The following is a 19,145-nucleotide window of genomic DNA, read 5'->3' as shown; positions in this document are numbered from 1 at the left end:
AGTGAGACCCTACCTCAAAAAACCAAAATAAATAAATAGAAATAAAAAGATACATGGTGAAGATTCTCCTATTTTGCAATGCCTAAACACATTAAGTTCTTTTCTCAAAGATAGCCACTGTTCCATTTCTTATGTATTTTTTCAGTGTTACTTTAAGGATTCGCAAACACATTTCTTTCTTGTCACATATATGGTGGTAATTATACACAGCAGGGATTGCCTAGTGCTCAGTTTGGATATGAAGTGTCTTTCTGCCAAAAGGTTCATGTGTTGGAAGATTTACCCCCAATTGGTGAATACAGTTATTATGAAGCAACTGATCATAAATCAGATTAGTGTATTCATGGAGTTATAATTATTTATTTATTTATTATTTGACAGACAAGAAAGAGACAGAATGGGTGTGCCAGGGCCTTCAGCCACTGCAAACGAACTCCAGGTACCTGTGCTCCCTTGTGCATCTGGCTTACATGGGTCCTAGGGAATCGAACCAGGGACCTTTGGCTTTGCAGGCAAACACCTTAACCACTAAGCCATCTCTCCAGCCCTGGAGTCATAATTTGATGGCATTGTTGTGAGGTGAGCCTCATTCAAGGAGGTAGTTCGCTGGGAGTAGAATAATTTTTGATGTACAGACAAGTTCCAAAGACAGTAGAGATTCCTGTATATTCTTTACTCACCTTCTTCAAATGTGATCCTCTTACACAACCATGATGCTATGTCACAACTACGAAATTAGCATTGCTATGCTAATTACAAGAACAACTAACACTGCTACTCATGCCATTATGCAATTATTCCAATGTCACTAGCTATGTTTTTTTTGGTTTTATGATCCAACCTAGGATACCAAAGTGCACTTAAGAAGGTTCCCATAAGCGGGGCGTGGTGGCACACACCTTTAATCCCAGCTCTCGGGAGGCAGAGGGAGGAGGAGCGCCATGAGTTCGAGGCCATCCTGAGACTACATAGTGAATTCCAGGTCATTCTGAGCTGGAGTGAGACCCAACCTTGAAAAACAAAACAAAAAAAAAGGTGGTCTTTAAAAAAAAATTACTTATTTTTATTTAATAGCAACAGAGAGAGAGAGAGAGAGAGAGAGAGAGAGAGAGAGAGAGAGGGAGAGAGAGAGAGAAAGAATGAGCCTCCAGCCCCTGCAAATGAACTCTAGATGCATGTGCCACCTGTGCATCTGGCTTACCTGGGTCCTTAGGCTTCACAGGCAAGTGCTTAACCACTAAGGCATCTCTCCAGCCCCAGGGGTCCTTTTATTCGCTTAAAATACCTTAACATTCTCATCAGTTAATAGGCAGTTGTTTCAATATCTTGAATGTTTACAGAATGAATTCCAAGATGTGGCTTTGCAGAGTTAATGATTACTTGTATTTAAATATTACCTCATCCATGTGTGGTGACACCTGTCTGTAATGCCAACACCTGATAGGCTGAGTCAGAAGGAATTCACGTTTGTAGTCAGGCAGGACTATATAGTGAGACCTTGTACAAATAAACACATACACACAAAACCTTGCTGGCGTAGCTCATTGGTGGTATAGCATGCTTAGCATGCACAGAGCCTAGGTTCAATTCTCCAGTACCAAAAATTATATATATCTGAGTTTCTTTGAAGTTCCAAGGTTAAGATTGAAGATTGAAGTGTGGTAAAAAGTATTTAAAACCTTTCTCATAGCTCAAAATAAATTATTTTACGTGTACTAGTACAACTCCTGATAGCAGTACTTGGTTTACCTCATAGAAACAGCTTTTGTACCATGACCTGTGTGCTTACGATTCACCACTAGGGGGCTCTGCTACTAGTTCATAATTTTGTCAGGCCACTTAAGGGAATGTTTTTTGTTTTGGATTTGTCAAGATTGGGTTTCACTCTCGCCAAGACTGACATGCAACTCACTCTGTAGCTCCAGGCTGGCCTCTAACTGACAGCAATCCTCCTACCTCAGCCCCCTGAGCACTGGGATTAAAGGCGTGCGCCATGACGCCTGGTGGAACTGTTTTGAGATGATGCTTCAGAACTTTGGACATTTAAGTCTCAAAAAATTATCCAAAACAAGCCCATTATTCCACAGCTGAAGAAGCCAAAGCTTCCCACAGATCCAGCATGGGAAAGAACTGGAATAAAAAAATCCTCCCGTCTTGGATTGGAGGGATGGCTTAGTGGTTAAGGCATTTGCCTGCAAAGCCAAAAGACCCAGGTTGATTCTCCAGGACCAATGTAAGCCAGACGCACAAGATGGCACATGCATCTGGAGTTCCTTCTCAGTGGCTAGAGGTCCTGGCATGCCCATTCTCTTTTTCTCTCAAGTAAATAAATAAATAAATCCCCTCGTTTCCTACAGTAGTTTAAGAAATTTCCTTTAGAACAAGCCCTGGTGGTTGCTCCCAGGATGACCACCAACTCATAATCCTTCTGTTCCAGCCTCCTGAAGGCTGGTACACACCTCATTATAATAGCCACATTTATAATATACTAATAAATTATAATTTTACTGATGAAGTAAACAGGAAAGGAGCGCACTCCTTAAATCACACCCTTATCAACCCAAAATGTTCTATTCAAATTACCCCTGAGGACCAAAAGCATATAATTTACTTTTTTTTTTCGAGGTAGGGTCTCAGTCTAGCCAAAGTTGACCTGAATTCATTGTCCCAAGCTGCCCTTGAACTCACAGCTATCCATCTACCTCTACCTCTCAAGTGCTGGGATTAGGGCTTGGGATATCACACCTACCCAGTATAATTTACTTAAAATTTTTTAAAAAACTTTTATTTCTTTATTTGAGACAGAGGAAGGGACAGAGAGTGTGTGTGAGAGAGAATGGGCACACCAGGACCTCTAGCCACTGCAAATGAACTCCAGATGCACGTGCCACCTTGTGCATCTGGTTTATGTGGGAACTGGAGATTTGAACTTGGGTCCTCAGGCTTAACAGGTATGTGATTTAACCACTAAGCCACTGCTCCAGCCCAATTTTTAAAAATTTTATTGACAATTTCATACAGATAGATAACATATCATGGTTATAATCCTTTCCCACCACCTTCCATTTTTCCCCTCCCTAATTCTCCTTCACTGGATTTCTTCTTTTTACATTATTTATTTATCTTTATTGACAACTTCCATAATAGTAGACAATAACCCATGGTAATTCCCTCCCTCCTCAAGCCCCACTTTCCTCTTTGAAACTCCACTCTCCATCATATCCCCTCTCCCTCTCAATCAGTGTTTTATTTTGATGTCATGATCTTTTCTTCCTATTATGAGGGTCTTGTGTAGGTAGGGTCAGGCACTGTGAGGTCATGGATATCCAGGCCACTTTATGTTTGGGGGGAGCACGTTGTAAGGAGTCCTAACCTTCCTATGGCTTTTACATTCTTTCCGCCACCTCTTCTGCAATAGACCCTGAGCCTTGGAAGGTGTGATAGAGATTTTGTAGTGTTGAACACTCCTCTGTCACTTCTTTTCAGCACCATGGTGCCTTCTGAGGCATCCCAAGGTCACTGCCATCTGAAAAGAAAAGCTTCTCTACCAAAAGTGAGAGTAGTATTAATATATGGAACATTAAGAGAAGTGCTTACTGGGCAGTTTGGTGAACATAGTATATACATCTAGCCAGATACCAGCAGACATTACATCCCTAAAAAGAAAAAAAAAAAATCAAAATGTAACATTTGAAACTCAGAATCTAAAAATTGAATAAATTTAGGTTTATGGGAAAAACTCAGCTGTACTGTTGTATATTTCTCTCACTTCACTGACGACCAAACGCCACTCAACTACAGACAGACCAAGACGCTGATATTCTTTGTGTGTGTGAACATTTGTGCCTGTGCACGTGGAAGCTGGAAGACAACCTCATGTGTCATGCTCAGGAATACAGTCTGTTTTTTTTTTTAATTGTTTTATTTTTTGAGGTAGGGTCTCACTGTAGCCCAGGATGACCTAGAATTCACTCTGTAGTCTCAAGGTGGCTTTGAACTAATGCTGATCCTTCTACCTCTTTCTCCTGAGTGCTCAGATTAAAGCTGTGCGCCACTACACCCCACAAAGGTTAATGTTCTTTTTTTAAATTTTATTTTTGTAATTATTTTGAGAGAGAGAGAAAGGCAGAGAGATAGAAAGAGTGCTCCAGGGCTTCCAGCCTCTGCAAACAAACTCCAGATGCATGCGCCCCCTTGTGCATCTGGCTAACGTGGGTCCTGGGGAAACGAGCCTCGAATCGGGGTCCTTAGGCTTCCCATCACTCCAGATGGCTGAAGTAGGAGGACTGCTGTGTGTTCGAAGCTCGCCTGAGCTATAGTGTTCCAAGTCAGCCTAGGCTAGAATGTGACCCTGCCTTTAAAAAAAAAAACAATAAATACTTTTCTTCTCTTAATTTACTACATGAGTGGCAGGTGATAGCCAGCACCAAACACCTTTTGTAGGTCCTAGTTGGATGTAAAGCAAGTCCCTTCCAGAACCAGTCCCAAGGGAGCTTCTATCTCTCATTTTCCACTTTAATATATACAAGTTTCCACATGCATTAATTTAGCAAATCCTTTTTTTGGGGGGGGGTTAGTTTCGAGGTAGGGTCTTACTCTAGCTCAGGCTGACCTGGAATTCACTAAGTAGTCTTAGGGTGGCTTCGATCTCACGGCAATCCTCCAGAATGCTGGGATTAAAGGCTCGCGTCACCAGGCCCGGCCTAATTTAGCCCATCTTAATAATGTGGCCCCTGAAACAAAAGCAGCAGGGAGATGGTTAGAAACAAATCTTTTAGGCCCACCCTACACTCCAGGGATGGTGTCCAGCTATCTTTTTAACAACCTCTCCAGGGAATCTGATGCACACTGAGGTTTGAAGACTACCTCTGTTTGTCTTGGTTTAAAGTTCCACAGCTGGGGCACCAATTACCTTTAAATAGACCGAAGACCAACATCTGGCTTTTCAACTCCCCCACAGGCCTCTCCAAGGAATATCACCTGTCGGATGTACAACCCAAGTGGGGCTTCAAAACCATTACCATATAATCCTCGAGATAACCTAATCACAAAGTGGCGTGATAATGTGTCTAGAACAACAACACAATGCTATGACAGTGGATTGATTTTTTTTTTTTTTTCTTCCCCAGCCTACGCTGGGCCGGGGCTCGAGTTTCGGGGTCTGTTTCCCCCCCTCCCCCACTAGACTAGACCCTGGGAGGTGGCTCGGCAGCCATTCGCCAGCTCGGCCCGCCGCTGCGGATCGGAGGCCGCGATGGGAAAGTGAGGGATGCTGGAAAGTCCCGTCGCAGCAAGCGCGGGAGAGAACGAGGCGCGAGGGGAAGGTAAAAGGAGGATCTGCAAAGACCCAGACGCGAAGAAGAAGTAGAAGTAGAAAAAGAACGGCTGACCCAGCGGCGGAAGCCGCACCCTCCGGCTCCCAGACGCCGGCCAGGGCGGAGCCACGGCGGCGCGGAGACTTGTGGGAAAAGCTCTCTCCCAGGAGCGGCTGCGCCGCCCAGCCGGGTCAGCGCCGTGCGCATGCGCGGCCCCGGCGCCATTTTGGTGGCCGGGCGCGGAGGTGATTCCACAGTGAGGGGGGAACGCGGCGGCGGCGGCGGCGGCGGCGACGGCGGCGGGGGCGGCAAGTGGCAGCAGCGTCCGTGTGTGCGTGTGTGCGCTCCGGTCTGAATCACCGAGGGGGGAGAGGAGGCGGTGGAGGAGAGAGAGGTGGCGGCGGTGGCGGTGGTCGTAGCGGTGGCGGAGGAGGCGGCTGCGGGTACGAATCAGCTGCGGGCAGAGCCATGGCCAACATCGCGGTGCAGCGGATCAAGCGGGAGTTCAAGGAGGTGCTGAAGAGCGAGGAGGTCAGGCATGAGCCCCTCCCTCCCCGGACAGCCTCTCTGTACCCCACACCCCATCTTCGGTCACCCTCCCGGGGGGGGGGGGCGGGAAGGGTCCTCCCCCCCACATCCCCGGAGGCCCGCGGGGGTTCTCCCTGCGGCCTCGTCTCCCCCGTGCCCCGGGATCGCTGGCGGGTGGGCCCGGAGACGAGCGGGGTTTTGGGGGCGACGCTGGTCGGCGGGGGAGCCCCGAGGCGGCGGCCGCGCCTGGCAGGGAAGGAGGGAGGGGGCAGGGAAGGAGGGAGGGAGAAAAGGAGCAGGCCGAGCCCCAGAAAACCCGGGAAGTGGGTTGGGGGAAGGGGAGAGGTGGTAACTGGATCCCCGAAGCCGCGCAGCTCTCTGGCCATCCCCACCCCCACCCCCACACTTTTAGGGGGGATATTCCGGGTTATTGCCAGCCAGGCCTGGACTGTCCTGTCTTGGCCTTTAGGTGTGGATGAAGGGAGAAGGACGGTTCCGATTTACTGTCTCCTAAGTAACATGTTGGGAGGCCGATGGGGACATAATAGGCAGTGTCTACTGACTTGGGAAGGAGGGTCGTGAGGGAATTTTTACGCGGGGATGAGGAAGTTGATTCCAAATTAGATTATGTTCACCTTCCCGCTGACCCACCCTCCCCCCGTCCCCTTGATTGACATCTAAAGCTTTTTGAGTGGTTCAAGGCAAGTTGTTGGGTGTATTGAATCATATTTTGAGCCAGGAAGATCATGGAGTGTGAGAGTAGCTTATTTCACAATACTGTTTACAAGTCACCTATCAGAGAGCCTGTCCCAAGACAATGCCTCTGTGACTTGTGTTGTGCCTTGAAACTTCATTATGATGTCCCCTTCACAGTTAACTTGAGCCTTGCTTTTGAAAAACAGGCCTACTAAAAACAAGGGAGTTCACCAAATACATTGTGATATTTCCTAATTGAGTTAGGGTTATCCTGATATATATAAAAAAAAATAGCATGTTTGTTGTTTTTTAAATATTCTCGTTTTGTTTATGAGTCCTGCAGAATTAAAACACATCAGTACTGACCACATTTATGATTTATATGAGGTACTCAAAATGGTCCAATAATTTGATTCAGCTGTGCAAGTAGTACAACTTTTCACACCCAAATCAATAAGTGTCAAGTTTTCTATGATTGGATTTAAGAAAAAGCTGAAAATAATTTCTTTTCAAAGTTCACATACATTATTGAAAAAAAATTTTCTTATGATTTGTACTTTGATCATGTGGATAATGATTTGTGAAATAAGGTATTTCAAGAGATGAGTAATTGACATAAACCTGATAGCACTTAACCTTTATTTATGCCACTGAGTCTGTAGCTCATCCTGTCTATCCAAGTGTACAGGAAGAAAGTAATTTAAAATTTACAAATTGGAATATTAACAGACTCCGTGAATATAGTAATCTATAAGTAATGCTGTTTTACAGAGCATGTGTATGAACTCTGACCTCTGTATTTGTTCATTTGCCAAAATTCTGAATGGAAGGATGACTTAGTATTTTTGTGGTACAATGCAGAAATAGAGCACAAATGTCGGTGGTCACATACATTATAACAATGATTTTAACTTTTTTGTTTAATAAGCAAATGTAATATGTAATTGTTGACAGAGTCTTACTGAAAGAATACAGCTAAATTGTCTCCTACAGCCTAAAACATTTCTTTCATAATTAGGTTTTATAAGCCCAAAACTTAATAGACTTTTAATGCCTTAATTTTTTAATTAACATTGTTGCTACTGTTCTGATAATCCATATGGCATATGCTTTATAGAAGGTCATTTGACCGTGGTATTCTAAGTATTTAAGTTGAAGGTTACCAGAACTTGAATGTGTACTATAATAATACTATTGTTTAAGTGTTACATTGATTTTGAGGAAGAAAACAGGAAATGCAGACAAGTTGTTTAGGAATAGTACCTTTATAAACTGGGAAGAAACTCACTACAGGAAAGTAGTTGGAGAGACCATTTAGAAAAAAGGTCAGATAATATAATCTTATAGAAAATATAACCAGCAAATAGCTTTTTTTTTTTTTGAAGTATGGTCTCATTCTAGCTCAGGCTGACCTGGAATTCACTTTGTAATTCTTAGGGTGGCCTCGAACTCACCATGATCCTCTTACCTGTGCCTCCTGAGTGTTGGGATTAAAGGCCTGCACCACCATGCTGGGCCAACAAACAAACAGCTTTTTTTTTTTTAAAAAAAAAAAAAAAAAAAAAACAAAAAACAACCCTGAGGTCACCCTGAGACTATATAGTGAATGCATGCCTGGTTTGAAGTGTATTATTTTCCTTCTTTCTTTCTTTCTTTCTTTCTTTCTTTCTTTCTTTCTTTCTTTCTTTCTTTCTTTTTCTTTCTTTCTTTCTTTTTTTCTTTCTTTCTAGCCCCCCTGGAGGTATTGGTCTTGCTTAGTCCAGGCTGACCAAGAATTCAGTGTGTAGTTTCAGGATGACCTAGAACTCATGGTGGTCCTTCTACCTCTGCTTCCTGAGTGCTGGGATAAAGGCTTGTGCCACCTTGCCTGGCCTTGAAATGTATTATTTTGTTGTGTGATTTTTTTTTCCCCCCTCCCCACCCAGGACCAAACCCAGAGCCTTGTGCTTGCTAGGCAAGTAAGTGCTCATCCACTGAGCTAAATGCCCAACCCCAGTGAAAAATGTATTAATTTGAATGGCTGATCGAGCAGTCATCATATCACCTGTCAATCTCCAGTGTACCAAGGTAGAACTTATTCACTTAAGAATTTTGGTTAATTTAATGACTTAGTTTTGGCCCTATATCTTAAGTGCTTTTAAAGATAGTTGACTTTTTTTTTCTTTATTTATTTGAGAGAGAGAGGTAGATAGAGAATGGGCGCCCCAGGACCTCCAGCCACTACAAATGAACTCCAGACATGTGCATCCCTTTGTGCATCTGGCTTATGTGGGTACTTGGGAATTGAATCTAGGTCCTTAGGCTTCACAGGCAAATGCCTTTGCCACTAAGCCATCTCTCCTGCCCTGTTGAAAACTTTTTTTTTTTGGTTTTTGGAGGTAGGGTCTCACTCTAGCTCAAGCTGACCTGGAACTCACTATGTAGTCTCAGGGTGGCCTTGAACTCATGACGATCCTCCTTCCTCTGCCTCCCTAGTGCTGGGATTAAAGACATGTGCCACCGCGCCCACCACTGGTTGAAATTTTTTGAATTGTGGTCCTAAGAAGTTTATAAGTGGCCATTCTTGAAGTGTGTCACTTAAAATTCCGTTTCTAAGATTAACTTGAAAAATGAACAGCAGAACAGCAGGGAGGATGTCACCATTCATAGCAAACAAGGCATGTAATTACTAGTGTAGGTGATAGAATTTGTGAATAATGATATAACTACTACTGTGTATTGGAGTTGGATGTCTGGGCATAGGGTATAGACCATCTTTGGGTTTTGAGTCATGCGAATGCTCTTACTAAGTGACATAAAGGACCATCTACACCTCTTTCATATGATAGTATTTGGGGGCTGGAGAGATGTCTTAGCCATTGAGGCACTAGTTTGGTTTCCCAGTACCCACATAAAGCCAGGTGCACAAGGTGGCACATGTGGCTGAGGACCTGATGTACATTCTTTCTCTATCTGCCTCATTCTCTATCTCAAATAAATAAATGAAATTATTTTTAAAAGATGGTGGGCTGGAGAGACGGCTTAGTAGTTTAGGCACCTGCTTGTGAAGTCTTAAGGATTCAGATTCGATTTTCTAGGTCCCATGCAAGCCAGATACACATGATGGTGTATACATCTGGAATTCATTTGCAGTGGCTAAACGCCCTGGCATGCCCATACTCTCTGCCCCCCCCATCTCAAATAAATAAAAACTTTGGGAATTGGTCTTTTATCTTTCAGATATTCTTTTTTTTTTAATTTATTTTTATTTTTGTTTATTTGAAAGAGGGAAAGAGAGAAAGAGGGAGAGAGAATGGGCATGCCAGGGCTTCTAGCCACTGCAAACAAACTCCAGATGCATGAGTCACCTTGTGCATCTGGCTTACCTGGATTCTTGGGAATCGAACTGAGGTCTTTTGGCTTTGCAGGCAAGCACCTTAACTGCTAAGCCATCTCTCCAGCCCCTCAGATACGTTTGTTTGTTTGTTTGTTTGTTTGTTTGTTTGTTTGTTTATTTGAGAGAGGGGGAGAGAATGGGCATGGCACGGCCTCTAGCCACTGCAAATGAACTCCAGACACGTGCACCACCTTGTGCATCTGGCTTTATGTGGGTACTAGAGAATCAAATCTGAGTCCTTAAGCTTCATAGGCAAGTGCCTTAAATGCAAAGCCATCTCTCCAGCCCTCAGATACTCTTTAAAATATGACTGAATTTTAAGTAATGGCTCAGAGTTGAGTTGCTAGTAATGGACGTTCTAATGTACATTTATTCTGTGAGTCAAGTTAAATAGATGAATTATTGAATGCGGGAATCAACATCTTAAGCCATCATTTTTTTTATTCATGGGTTGTATTATTACTACCAACTACTGCTTTTAAACAGCCATATAAAGTGCTTCTGTCATTTATACACTACTACTTATTCTAACAAATTTTTTTTTTTCATGTACTTGAGAGACAGAAAGAAAGAGAATATGGGAACACCAGGATCTCTGTCTATTGCAAAGTAACTCCAGGAGCATGCACCACCTTGTGCATCTGGATTACGTGGGTACTGGGGAATCAAGTCTGGGTCCTTAGGCTTCACAGGCAAGCGCCTAAACCACTAAGTCACCTCTCTAGCCCCTAAATCAATTTGCTGTTTTTCTTCTTTTTTCCCTAATTCTAACCTTTTTGTTTGACTTTTCATGGCAGGGTCTTGCTCTCTAGCCCAGGCTGATCTGGAATTCAGTATGTAGTCTTAAGGGTGGCCTCAAACTCATGATGATCCACCTACCTTTGCCTTCAAAGTGCTGGGATTAAAGGCATGTGCCACCATGCCCTTCCCTAATTCTAACTCTTAAAAATAAGTCTTTGAGTTAGAATTAGTATTTCTTAGGTAAGAAAATTAAGGTTCAGAGAAGTTATTTGTAAATATGTAGCTTTTGGGGGTATTTAACAATATTATTTATTTATTTATTTGAGGGAGGAGGTACACCAGGGCCTCCAGCCACTGCAAACAAAGTCCTTTTGCATCTGGCTTATGTGAGTCCTGGGAATCGAGCCTGGGTCCTTTGTCTTTGCAGGCAAACACTTTAACTGCTAAGCCATCTTCTCCAGGACCCCCCCCCCCCCAACACTTCTGGCATTTTTTTAATGAGGGTGAGAGAAGTGGCATCACCTTGTATGTCTGGCTTACATGGGATCTGGAAAGTTGAACATGGGTCCTTAGGCTTTGCAGGCAAGAGCCTTAACCACTAAGCCCTCTCTCTGGTCCTATAGGTTTGTTTTTCCTGTTTCCTGTTTCTTTCTTTTTTAAAAAAATTTATTTTATCTATTTAGTTTTTTTTGAGGTAGGTCTCACTCTGGCCCAGGCTGACCTGGAATTCACTATGTAGTCTCAGGGCGGCCTTGAACTCATGGTGATTTGCCTACTCTGCTTCCCAAGTGCTGGGATTAAATGTGTGTACCACCATACCGGGCTTTATTTTTATTTTTATTTTTATTTTTGATTATTTGCAAAGAGAGAGTGTTTGTTGCCACTGCAAATGAACTTCAGACATGTACATCTGGTTTTAAATGGGTACTGGGGGATTGAACCTTGGCTGTCAGGCTTATATGCAAGGCCTTTAACCGCTCAGCTACCTCTCCAGCCCCAGCTTTGAAGCTGGGATTTGCTAATACAACACCACAGTCATAACTTGCCAAGGATAGGCATAGTTCAATTATGCAAAAATATTGGGTCTAGTTTGTATTACTGGCTAAGAAATTTATGCACAAACTAGTTTAATGTCTAAATTCATTAAGGTGTGCTTATAATTTGAGATTTACTTATATTTCAACATAAAAGTATTTTTCAATTTGAAGCTCAGTGAGTGTACATAATCTCGTTTTTATTTCATGCTTATGATTCTTGCATTTTGCTGACATTTTCTAGTATTCTCATAGGGAACGTTTAAATCCATGGCATAAATTTAGTTTCATGATAATTATTTTTATATATGTTTAAGTTTTCCTTTAGATTTATATTGTTTTATCATTTTCAGATTTATCAGTGTAATATATTTGATCTAGATTATTCTACTTAGAAGTGGCTATAAACATCTAGAAGACAGTGTTTTGATATCTTTAGGTATAGTATTTTAACTGACATTTTAGGCAGATAAATAGTTCTTTGTTGAGATCTACTCTCCTCTTCATCGCAAGATGTTTATTAGCATCACAGACCTCTTAACACTGGATGCCCTTATTCCTGCCAAATCTGCTTGTCCCTTACCAGTTGTGTCAACTAAAATGTCTCCTGACTGCCAGATGTTGAGAACTACTGCTATAGACAGAACTCTTTAGAATAATCTGTAAGACTATTAAGTATATGAAATGTATAAATACTAAGGATGGACAGGTTACAAAAAATGTAAAGTAGCCAGGCGTTGTGCCACACACCTTTAATCTCAACACTTGGAAAGCAGAGGTCGAGGCCACCCTGAGACTACATAGTGAATTCCAGGTCAGCCTGAGCTAGAGAGACCCCACCTTGAGTCCCTCCCCCGCCCCCGAAAAAAAGTAGTGAAGTAGCTTGGAGCTTTTTGTTTGCTTGGTTGCTTGCTCGCTCGCTCTTTCCCTTCCTCCCTCCCTTCCTCCCTCCTCCCTCCCCCCCCCCCCCCCCCCTCTCTCTCTCTCTCTTTCTTTCCAGTTAGGGTCTCTAGCTCAGCTGACCTGGAACTCACTGTATAGTCCCAGGCTGACCTTGAAATCAGAGCAGTCCTCTTGCCTCTGCCTCCTGAGTGTTGGGATTGAAGGTGTGTGCCACCAAGCCCTACTTGTTTCCCTCTTTTTAAAATTTTATTTACGTGTGTGCGTGTGTACACATGTATGTATGACTGTGCCAGAGTCTCTTGCTGCTACAAGTAAAAGAAAAGAAAGCCTGTGAGGACTGGAAGCATGGCTTAGCGGGTAAGACATTTGCCTGCAAAGCCAAAGGACCCAGGTTCCATTCCCCAGGACCCATGTTAGCCAGATGTACAAGGGGGTCCAGGTGTCTCAAGTTTGTATGCAGTAGTTGAAGGCCCTTGCATGCCCATTTTTTCTCTCTCTCTCTCAAGTAAATAAATAAAAATATTGGAAAAAAATAAAGAAAAGCCTGTGGGCGCCTGTCTGACATTATGCAGGTGGCTTGGGAATTGAACCCAGGCCCTCAGGCTTTGCAAACAAGCACCTTTAACTGCTGAGGCATCTCCCCTCCCCCATTTTTGAAGCTTGTTCCATGAGCTGTGAGGGTGATGATGACCTGGGCTTCTGGTCCTCCTCCATCTTTATGGCTTCTGTTTCCAGCACTAGGGCTGGCAGTGCTATAGCTAGTGCTTGGTGCGAAGAATTAAGACCTTGGAGTTTTCTGCAGATACGGAAAAGGTTCTTGAATGGTATTCTAAAAGAAAGGCTTGGGTTGGAGAGATGGCTTAGCGGTTAAGCACTTGCCTGTGAAACCTAAGGACCCCGGTTCGAGGCTCGGTTCCCCAGGTCCCACGTCAGCCAGATGCAGAAGGGGGCACACACGTCTGGAGTTCATTTACAGTGGCTAGAAGCCCTGGCGCGCCCATTCTCTGTCTCTTTCTCTGTCACACTCAAACAAATAAATAAAAATGAACAAAAAAAAAAAAAAAAAGAAAGGCTTACCTCAGTGTTGTGTGGCAGCATGTCTGATCCCAGCACTGGGAAAGTGGAGGCAAGATCAGGAGTTCAAGACCATCTACTAGTGAGTTCCAGGCCAGCTTGAGCTACAAGAGACTGTCTGGTGTTGGGCGAAGGAAAAGGAAAAAAGAAATACATTTTATATTTTTATTGTTGTTTTTCAAGGTAGGGTCTCATTCTAGCTCAGGCTGACCTGGAATTCACTATGTAGTCTCAGGGTGGCCTCAAACTCCCTGCCTCTGCCTTCTGAGTGCTGGGATTAAAGGCGTGTGCCACTATGCCTGGCACATTTACCTATTTAAAACAGAAAGTTTGTGCAGCTTTTCTGTAGGCAAACATAGTTGTGGAATTGTGTCTTGTTTTCTTGTAGTTAAACACTCTTTTCTTCATTATTCTTATATTTTGTTTATTTGAGAGAGAATGAATGGACATGCCAGGGTCTTTAGCCAGTGCAAATGAATTCCAGATGCATGCACCATGCATGTGGCTTTATGTAGGTACTGGATATCAGGCCTGGGTCCTTTGGCTTTGCAAGCAAATGTCCTAACCTTTTCAGCCCAACACCCTTTTATATATCAAAGTAAATATATATAGCATATAACTGGCACCCAAATCATGAAACAGAATATTACCAGCACAACAGGAACTCCATGTTCACTTATTTTTACTATTTTCTCCCCTTCCTCCCTCCTCCTCTCCCTCCCTCCCTCCCTCCCTCCCTGCCTCCCTCCCTCTTTCCCTTCCTCCCTCTCTCTCTCTCTCTCTCTCTTTTTTTTTTTAAATTATTTATTTATTTATTTGAGAGCGACAGACACAAAGAGAAAGACAGATACAGGGAGAGAGAGAGAGAATGGGCACGCCAGGGCTTCCAGCCTCTGCAAACGAACTCCAGATGCGTGTGCCCCCTTGTGCATCTGGCTAACGTGGGACCTGGGGAACCGAGCCTCGAACCGGGGTCCTTAGGCTTCACAGGCAAGCGCTTAACCGCTAAGCCATCTCTCCAGCCCTCTTTTTTTTTTTTTGAGGTAGACATCTAGTTCAGCCGACCTGGAATTCACTATGCAATCTTAGGGTGGCTTCACACTCACAGTGATCCTTCTGCTGCTTCTCCTCACGAGTCTCGTGCTGGCATTAAAGGTGTGTGCTACCACACCTGGCTATTTCTTTCTTTTTAAAATTTTTTTTGTTCATTTATTTATTTTATATTGAAAGCAACAGACACAGAGAAAGAGGCAGAGAGAGAGAATGGGCACTCTAGCCACTGCAAACAAGCTTCACACGCATGCACTCCCTTGTGCATCTGGCTAACATTGGGTCCTGGGGAATGGAGCCTCAAACCAGGGTATCTTAGTCTTCACAGGCAAGTGCTTAACCGCTAAGCCATTGCTCCAGCCTGCTATTTCTGTTTCTTATATCACATATTAGCTTCACTATGTTTAAACATTTTTAAAAATTTATTTATTTGCAAGAGAGAGGAGAGGGAGGGGGTTGCACCAGGGCTTTCTGGTGCTGTAAAGAATTCCAAGCTGGGCGTGGTGGCGCACGCCTTTAATCCCAGCACTCGGGAGGCAGAGGTAGGAGGATTGCCATGAGTTCAAGGCCATCCTGAGACTACAGAGTTAATTCCAGGTCAGCCTGGACCACAGTGAGACCCTACCTCGAAAAACCAAAAAAAAAAAAAGGAATTCCAGATGCGTGCATCTGGTTTTATGTGGGTACAAGGGAGTTGAACCTGGGCCTTTAGGCTTTGCAAGCAAGCACCTAAACCACTGACCCGTCTCTCTAGCCCAGGATTTTTTTTACCCCAAGTTAATATCACTGTATGAGGCCCAGCCTGATTTGGAACTCATTCTGTAGTCCTAGCCTGGCCATGAACTCACATGATCCTCCTAACACTGCCTCCCTAGTGCTCAGATTAAAGGGATGTGCCACTACATCCACCTGGCTAGTTTAACTATGTTTGGGCAAAAATAATGATTTTTTATTTATTTTGTTTTTTTGAGGTAGGGTCTCACTTTGGTCCAGGCTGACCTGGAATTAACTATGTAGTCTCAGGGTGGCCTTGAACTCATGGTGATTCTCCTGCCTCTGCTTCATGAGTGCTGGGATTAAAGGCATGCTCCACCATGCCCGGCAATAATATTTTTTAAAAACGTTAAATTTTATTTATATGAGAGAGGCAGAGAGAAAGAATCAGATGCAAAGAAAGAGAAAGAGCACAGTGGGTATGCCAGGGCTTCTAGCCACTACAAAAGAACTCCAGACACATTGCCTTCCTGTGCTTCAGGTTCATGTGGGTCCTGGGGAATCAAACTTGGGTCTTTAGGGTTTGCAGGCAAATGCATTAACCACTAAGCCATCTCTCCAGCCCCTCCCCCATGTTTTTTTTTTCCCTAGCCCAGGCTTCCCGGGATTAAAGATGTGTACCACTATGCCTCGCTGTTTTTTCTTTGTTTTGTTTTGTGTGTGTAGGTAGGTCCTCAGTGTAGTCTAGACTGATCTGGAATTCACTGTGTAGTCTCAGGCTGGCCTGCAACTCAGAGATCTACTTCTGCTTCCTCAGTGATGAGATTACAGGTGTGTAGCACCAGGCCTGGATCCTTTTAATTTTGAAACTTTTCACAGAATGACCTTAACCCCTTTGACAAGGGGTTGGAGATGGATTAGCAGTTATGAGCACTTGCTGCATGAATATTAGGGCTTGAGAGTGCTTTGGTTTTGTTCCCCACCACCCGTCTGAATGGATGGCTGCACATCTAGTACCCTGGGACTTGCTGACCAGCAAACTGCTCCTCTGGGTTGAGTGAAAAGAGGTCACCAATAATTTCCTCTGGGCTCTGAATGGGTGTGGACATGCCATAAACATCTGCACTAACATGTCTATATAGCACACCCTTTGTACATACTATCCTCCCCCCAAATCTTAAATTTTTTTTCTTTTGAATACTTTATTTATTTGAGAAAAAGAATGGATGCTGCAAACTAACTTCAGATCCATATGTGCCACCTTGTGCATCTGGCTTAATGTGGGTACTGGGGAATCGAATCTGGGTCCTCAGGCTTCATAGGCAAGCACCTTAATTGTTAACCCATCTCTCCATTCCCTTTTTTGTTTTTTTCAAGCCAGGGTCTTGCTGTAGCCCAGGCTGACCTGAATTTACTATATAGTCTCAGGGTGGCTTTGAACTCACAGTGATCCTCCTATCTCTGCCTCCTGAGTACTGGAATTAAAGACATGCACCACCACGCCCAGTGTCCAGTCCCCCTCCCCGTTTAAAATTCTTTTTTTGTTCATTTTTATTTATTTATTTGAGAGTGACAGAGAGAGAAAGAGGCAGAGAGAGAGAGAGAGAATGGGCGCGCCAGGGCTTCCAGCCACTGCAAACGAACTCCAGACGTGTGTGCCCCCTTGTGCATCTGGCTAATGTGGGTCTTGGACTATCATGCCTCGAACCGGGGTCCTTAGGCTTCACAAGCAAGCACTTAACTGCTACGCCATCTCTCTAGCTCCTCCCCCTTTTTATTGACAACTTCTATGGTTTATAGACAATAAACCATGATCAAATCATTTATTTTAAAAATATCACCAGTCATGATGATACAGACCTGAAATTCCAGCACTTGGAGACGGAGACAGGAAGATTAAGACTTCAAGACCATCCTTGGTTTCATAGAAAGTTTGTAGCCAGCTTACTGTACATGAGACATCTCAAAAAAAAATTAAATACACACACACACACACACACACACATACATACATATGTATGCATGCATATATATATATATATATATATAATTTTTTTTCCCCCTGAGGTAGGGTGTTACTCTAGCCCAGGCTGACCTGGAATTAAAGGCATGTGCCACCACTCCTGGCTCTTTTTAAAAAATATTTTATTATTTATTTATTTATTTGAGAGGCCGAGAAGAAAGCAGGGGGGGAGAGAGGGAGGGAGAAAGAATAGGCATGCTAGGGCCTCCATCCACTGCAAATGAATCCAGTTGCATGCGCCAATTTGTGCATCTGGTTTACGTGGGTCCTGGGGAATTGAACCTAGGTCCTTTGACTTTGCAGGCAAGTGCCTTAAATGCTAATACATCTTCCCAGCTCTCCTGGCTTTTTTTTTTTTTTTTTGTTGTTCATTTTTTATTTATTTATTTGAGAGCAACAGACACAGAGAGAAAGACAGATAGAGGGAGAGAGAGAGAATGGGCGCGCCAGGACTTCCAGCCTCTGCAAACGAACTCCAGACGCGCACGCCCCCTTGTGCATCTGGCTAACGTGGGACCTGGGGAACCGAGCCTCGAACCGGGGTCCATAGGCTTCATAGGCGAGCGCTTAACCGCTAAGCCATCTCTCCAACCCTCTCCTGGTTTTTTTGAGGTAGGTTTTCATGTTGCAGTTCAAGCTGGCGTGGAACTTGGTATCCTTTCTGCATTCTTAAAGTTATAGATTATAGGCATTTATGCAACTATTTTTTGCTAAAATGTTATTTTTTTTTGCATGTGTATGTATGTGTTTATGTTGTAGATGTATAATATATGTGTATATGTGTGTTCATAAGTGTGTTGGAGCACATGTGTGTACATACTGAGTCCAGAGGTTTATTTCAGGTGTCTTTTCCACTTCTCATTTACTCAGGTGGGGTACATAGCCTGAACCCAGTGCGTGCCAATTTGGCTAGTCTAGTTTGTTACCTTGCTAAGGGGATCCCCTTCTCTGCCTGTTGAATGCTGGGATTTATAGGTGACTTGCTGTGCCCAGCTGGCATTTAGATGGGTACTGGGGATGTAACTCAGGTACTCAGGCTTTCCTAACAAAGTGTTTTATCCACTGAACCATCTCTCTAGCCCCTGTTCACTTCCTTTCTGTGGTTATATATGTGTGTGAGTGCAAGTGTGCATGTGCCCTAGCATGCGGAGGTCAGAGGACAACCTTGAGCATTTGTCCTCCCCTTTCACCTTGATGAGGCAAGATCCCTCCCTCCCTCCCTTCCATCCACAGGGTCTTGTATTGCCCAGACTGCCTTCCAACTTTAATTGTAGCTGAGGGTGGCTTTGAACTACTGTTCCTCTTGACATCATCTTCGTAGTGTTGGGATTATAGCTGAGTCTTGTTGTTTGCTGCTGGTGTATGCCAGACTTGCCTGCCAACTTGGAGGGTGTCCTGTCCCTGTCTCCCATCTCACCATAGAAGCATGAGGGTTACAGACACTGTTGTGTCTGTCTTTATGTGGGTTCTGGGATATGAATTCAGGGTCTCAGGTTTAGGTAGCAAGTACCTTTTTGGGGGTGGGATTGAGATAGGGTTTCGCTCCAGTCCAGGCTGACCTGGAATTCACTGTGCAGTCTCAGGGTGGCCTCATGGAGTGCTAGGATTAAAGGCATGCACCACCGTATCTGGTGCAAGCACCTTTTTAAAAAACATAAATCCAGCTGGGCATGGTGGCGCATGTGTTTAAT

General features: G+C 43.8%; 1 protein-coding gene and 1 long non-coding RNA gene across 5 annotated transcripts in view; one reads left to right on the top strand and one right to left on the bottom strand.

Annotated features, from left to right (window-relative positions):
• Positions 1 to 3,599: 3,599 nt before the first annotated feature.
• LOC123453323 lies at positions 3,600 to 5,425 on the bottom strand. 3 transcript variants are annotated; one of them, XR_006632733.1, is made up of 3 exons: positions 4,913 to 5,425; positions 4,613 to 4,733; positions 3,600 to 3,656 (listed from the first exon to the last, which is right to left on the bottom strand). It is a non-coding gene; the product is annotated as an uncharacterized LOC123453323 (long non-coding RNA). The 3 variants fall into 3 exon arrangements; XR_006632732.1 differs by lacking the exon at positions 3,600 to 3,656 and adding an exon at positions 4,195 to 4,355; XR_006632734.1 differs by lacking the exon at positions 3,600 to 3,656 and adding an exon at positions 4,195 to 4,351.
• Positions 5,426 to 5,698: 273 nt separating this feature from the next.
• The window catches only part of Ube2k (ubiquitin conjugating enzyme E2 K), a 66,905-nt gene continuing 53,458 nt past the window's right edge, over positions 5,699 to 19,145 (top strand). Inside the window, exon 1 of one of the 2 annotated variants that reach the window (XM_045161555.1) lies at positions 5,699 to 5,846. In XM_045161555.1, the coding sequence (XP_045017490.1) occupies positions 5,784 to 5,846 (63 nt within the window). In that variant the 5' untranslated portion in view covers positions 5,699 to 5,783. The remainder of the gene's footprint in view (positions 5,847 to 19,145) is intronic. The other variant, XM_045161556.1, reaches the window with a different exon arrangement.

The sequence above is a fragment of the Jaculus jaculus genome, chromosome 11 (genome assembly GCF_020740685.1).
Source record: "Jaculus jaculus isolate mJacJac1 chromosome 11, mJacJac1.mat.Y.cur, whole genome shotgun sequence".
Taxonomy (NCBI): Eukaryota; Metazoa; Chordata; class Mammalia; order Rodentia; family Dipodidae; genus Jaculus; species Jaculus jaculus.
Note: the sequence above shows the minus strand (reverse complement) of the source record. Positions and strands in the feature narration are given on the sequence as shown.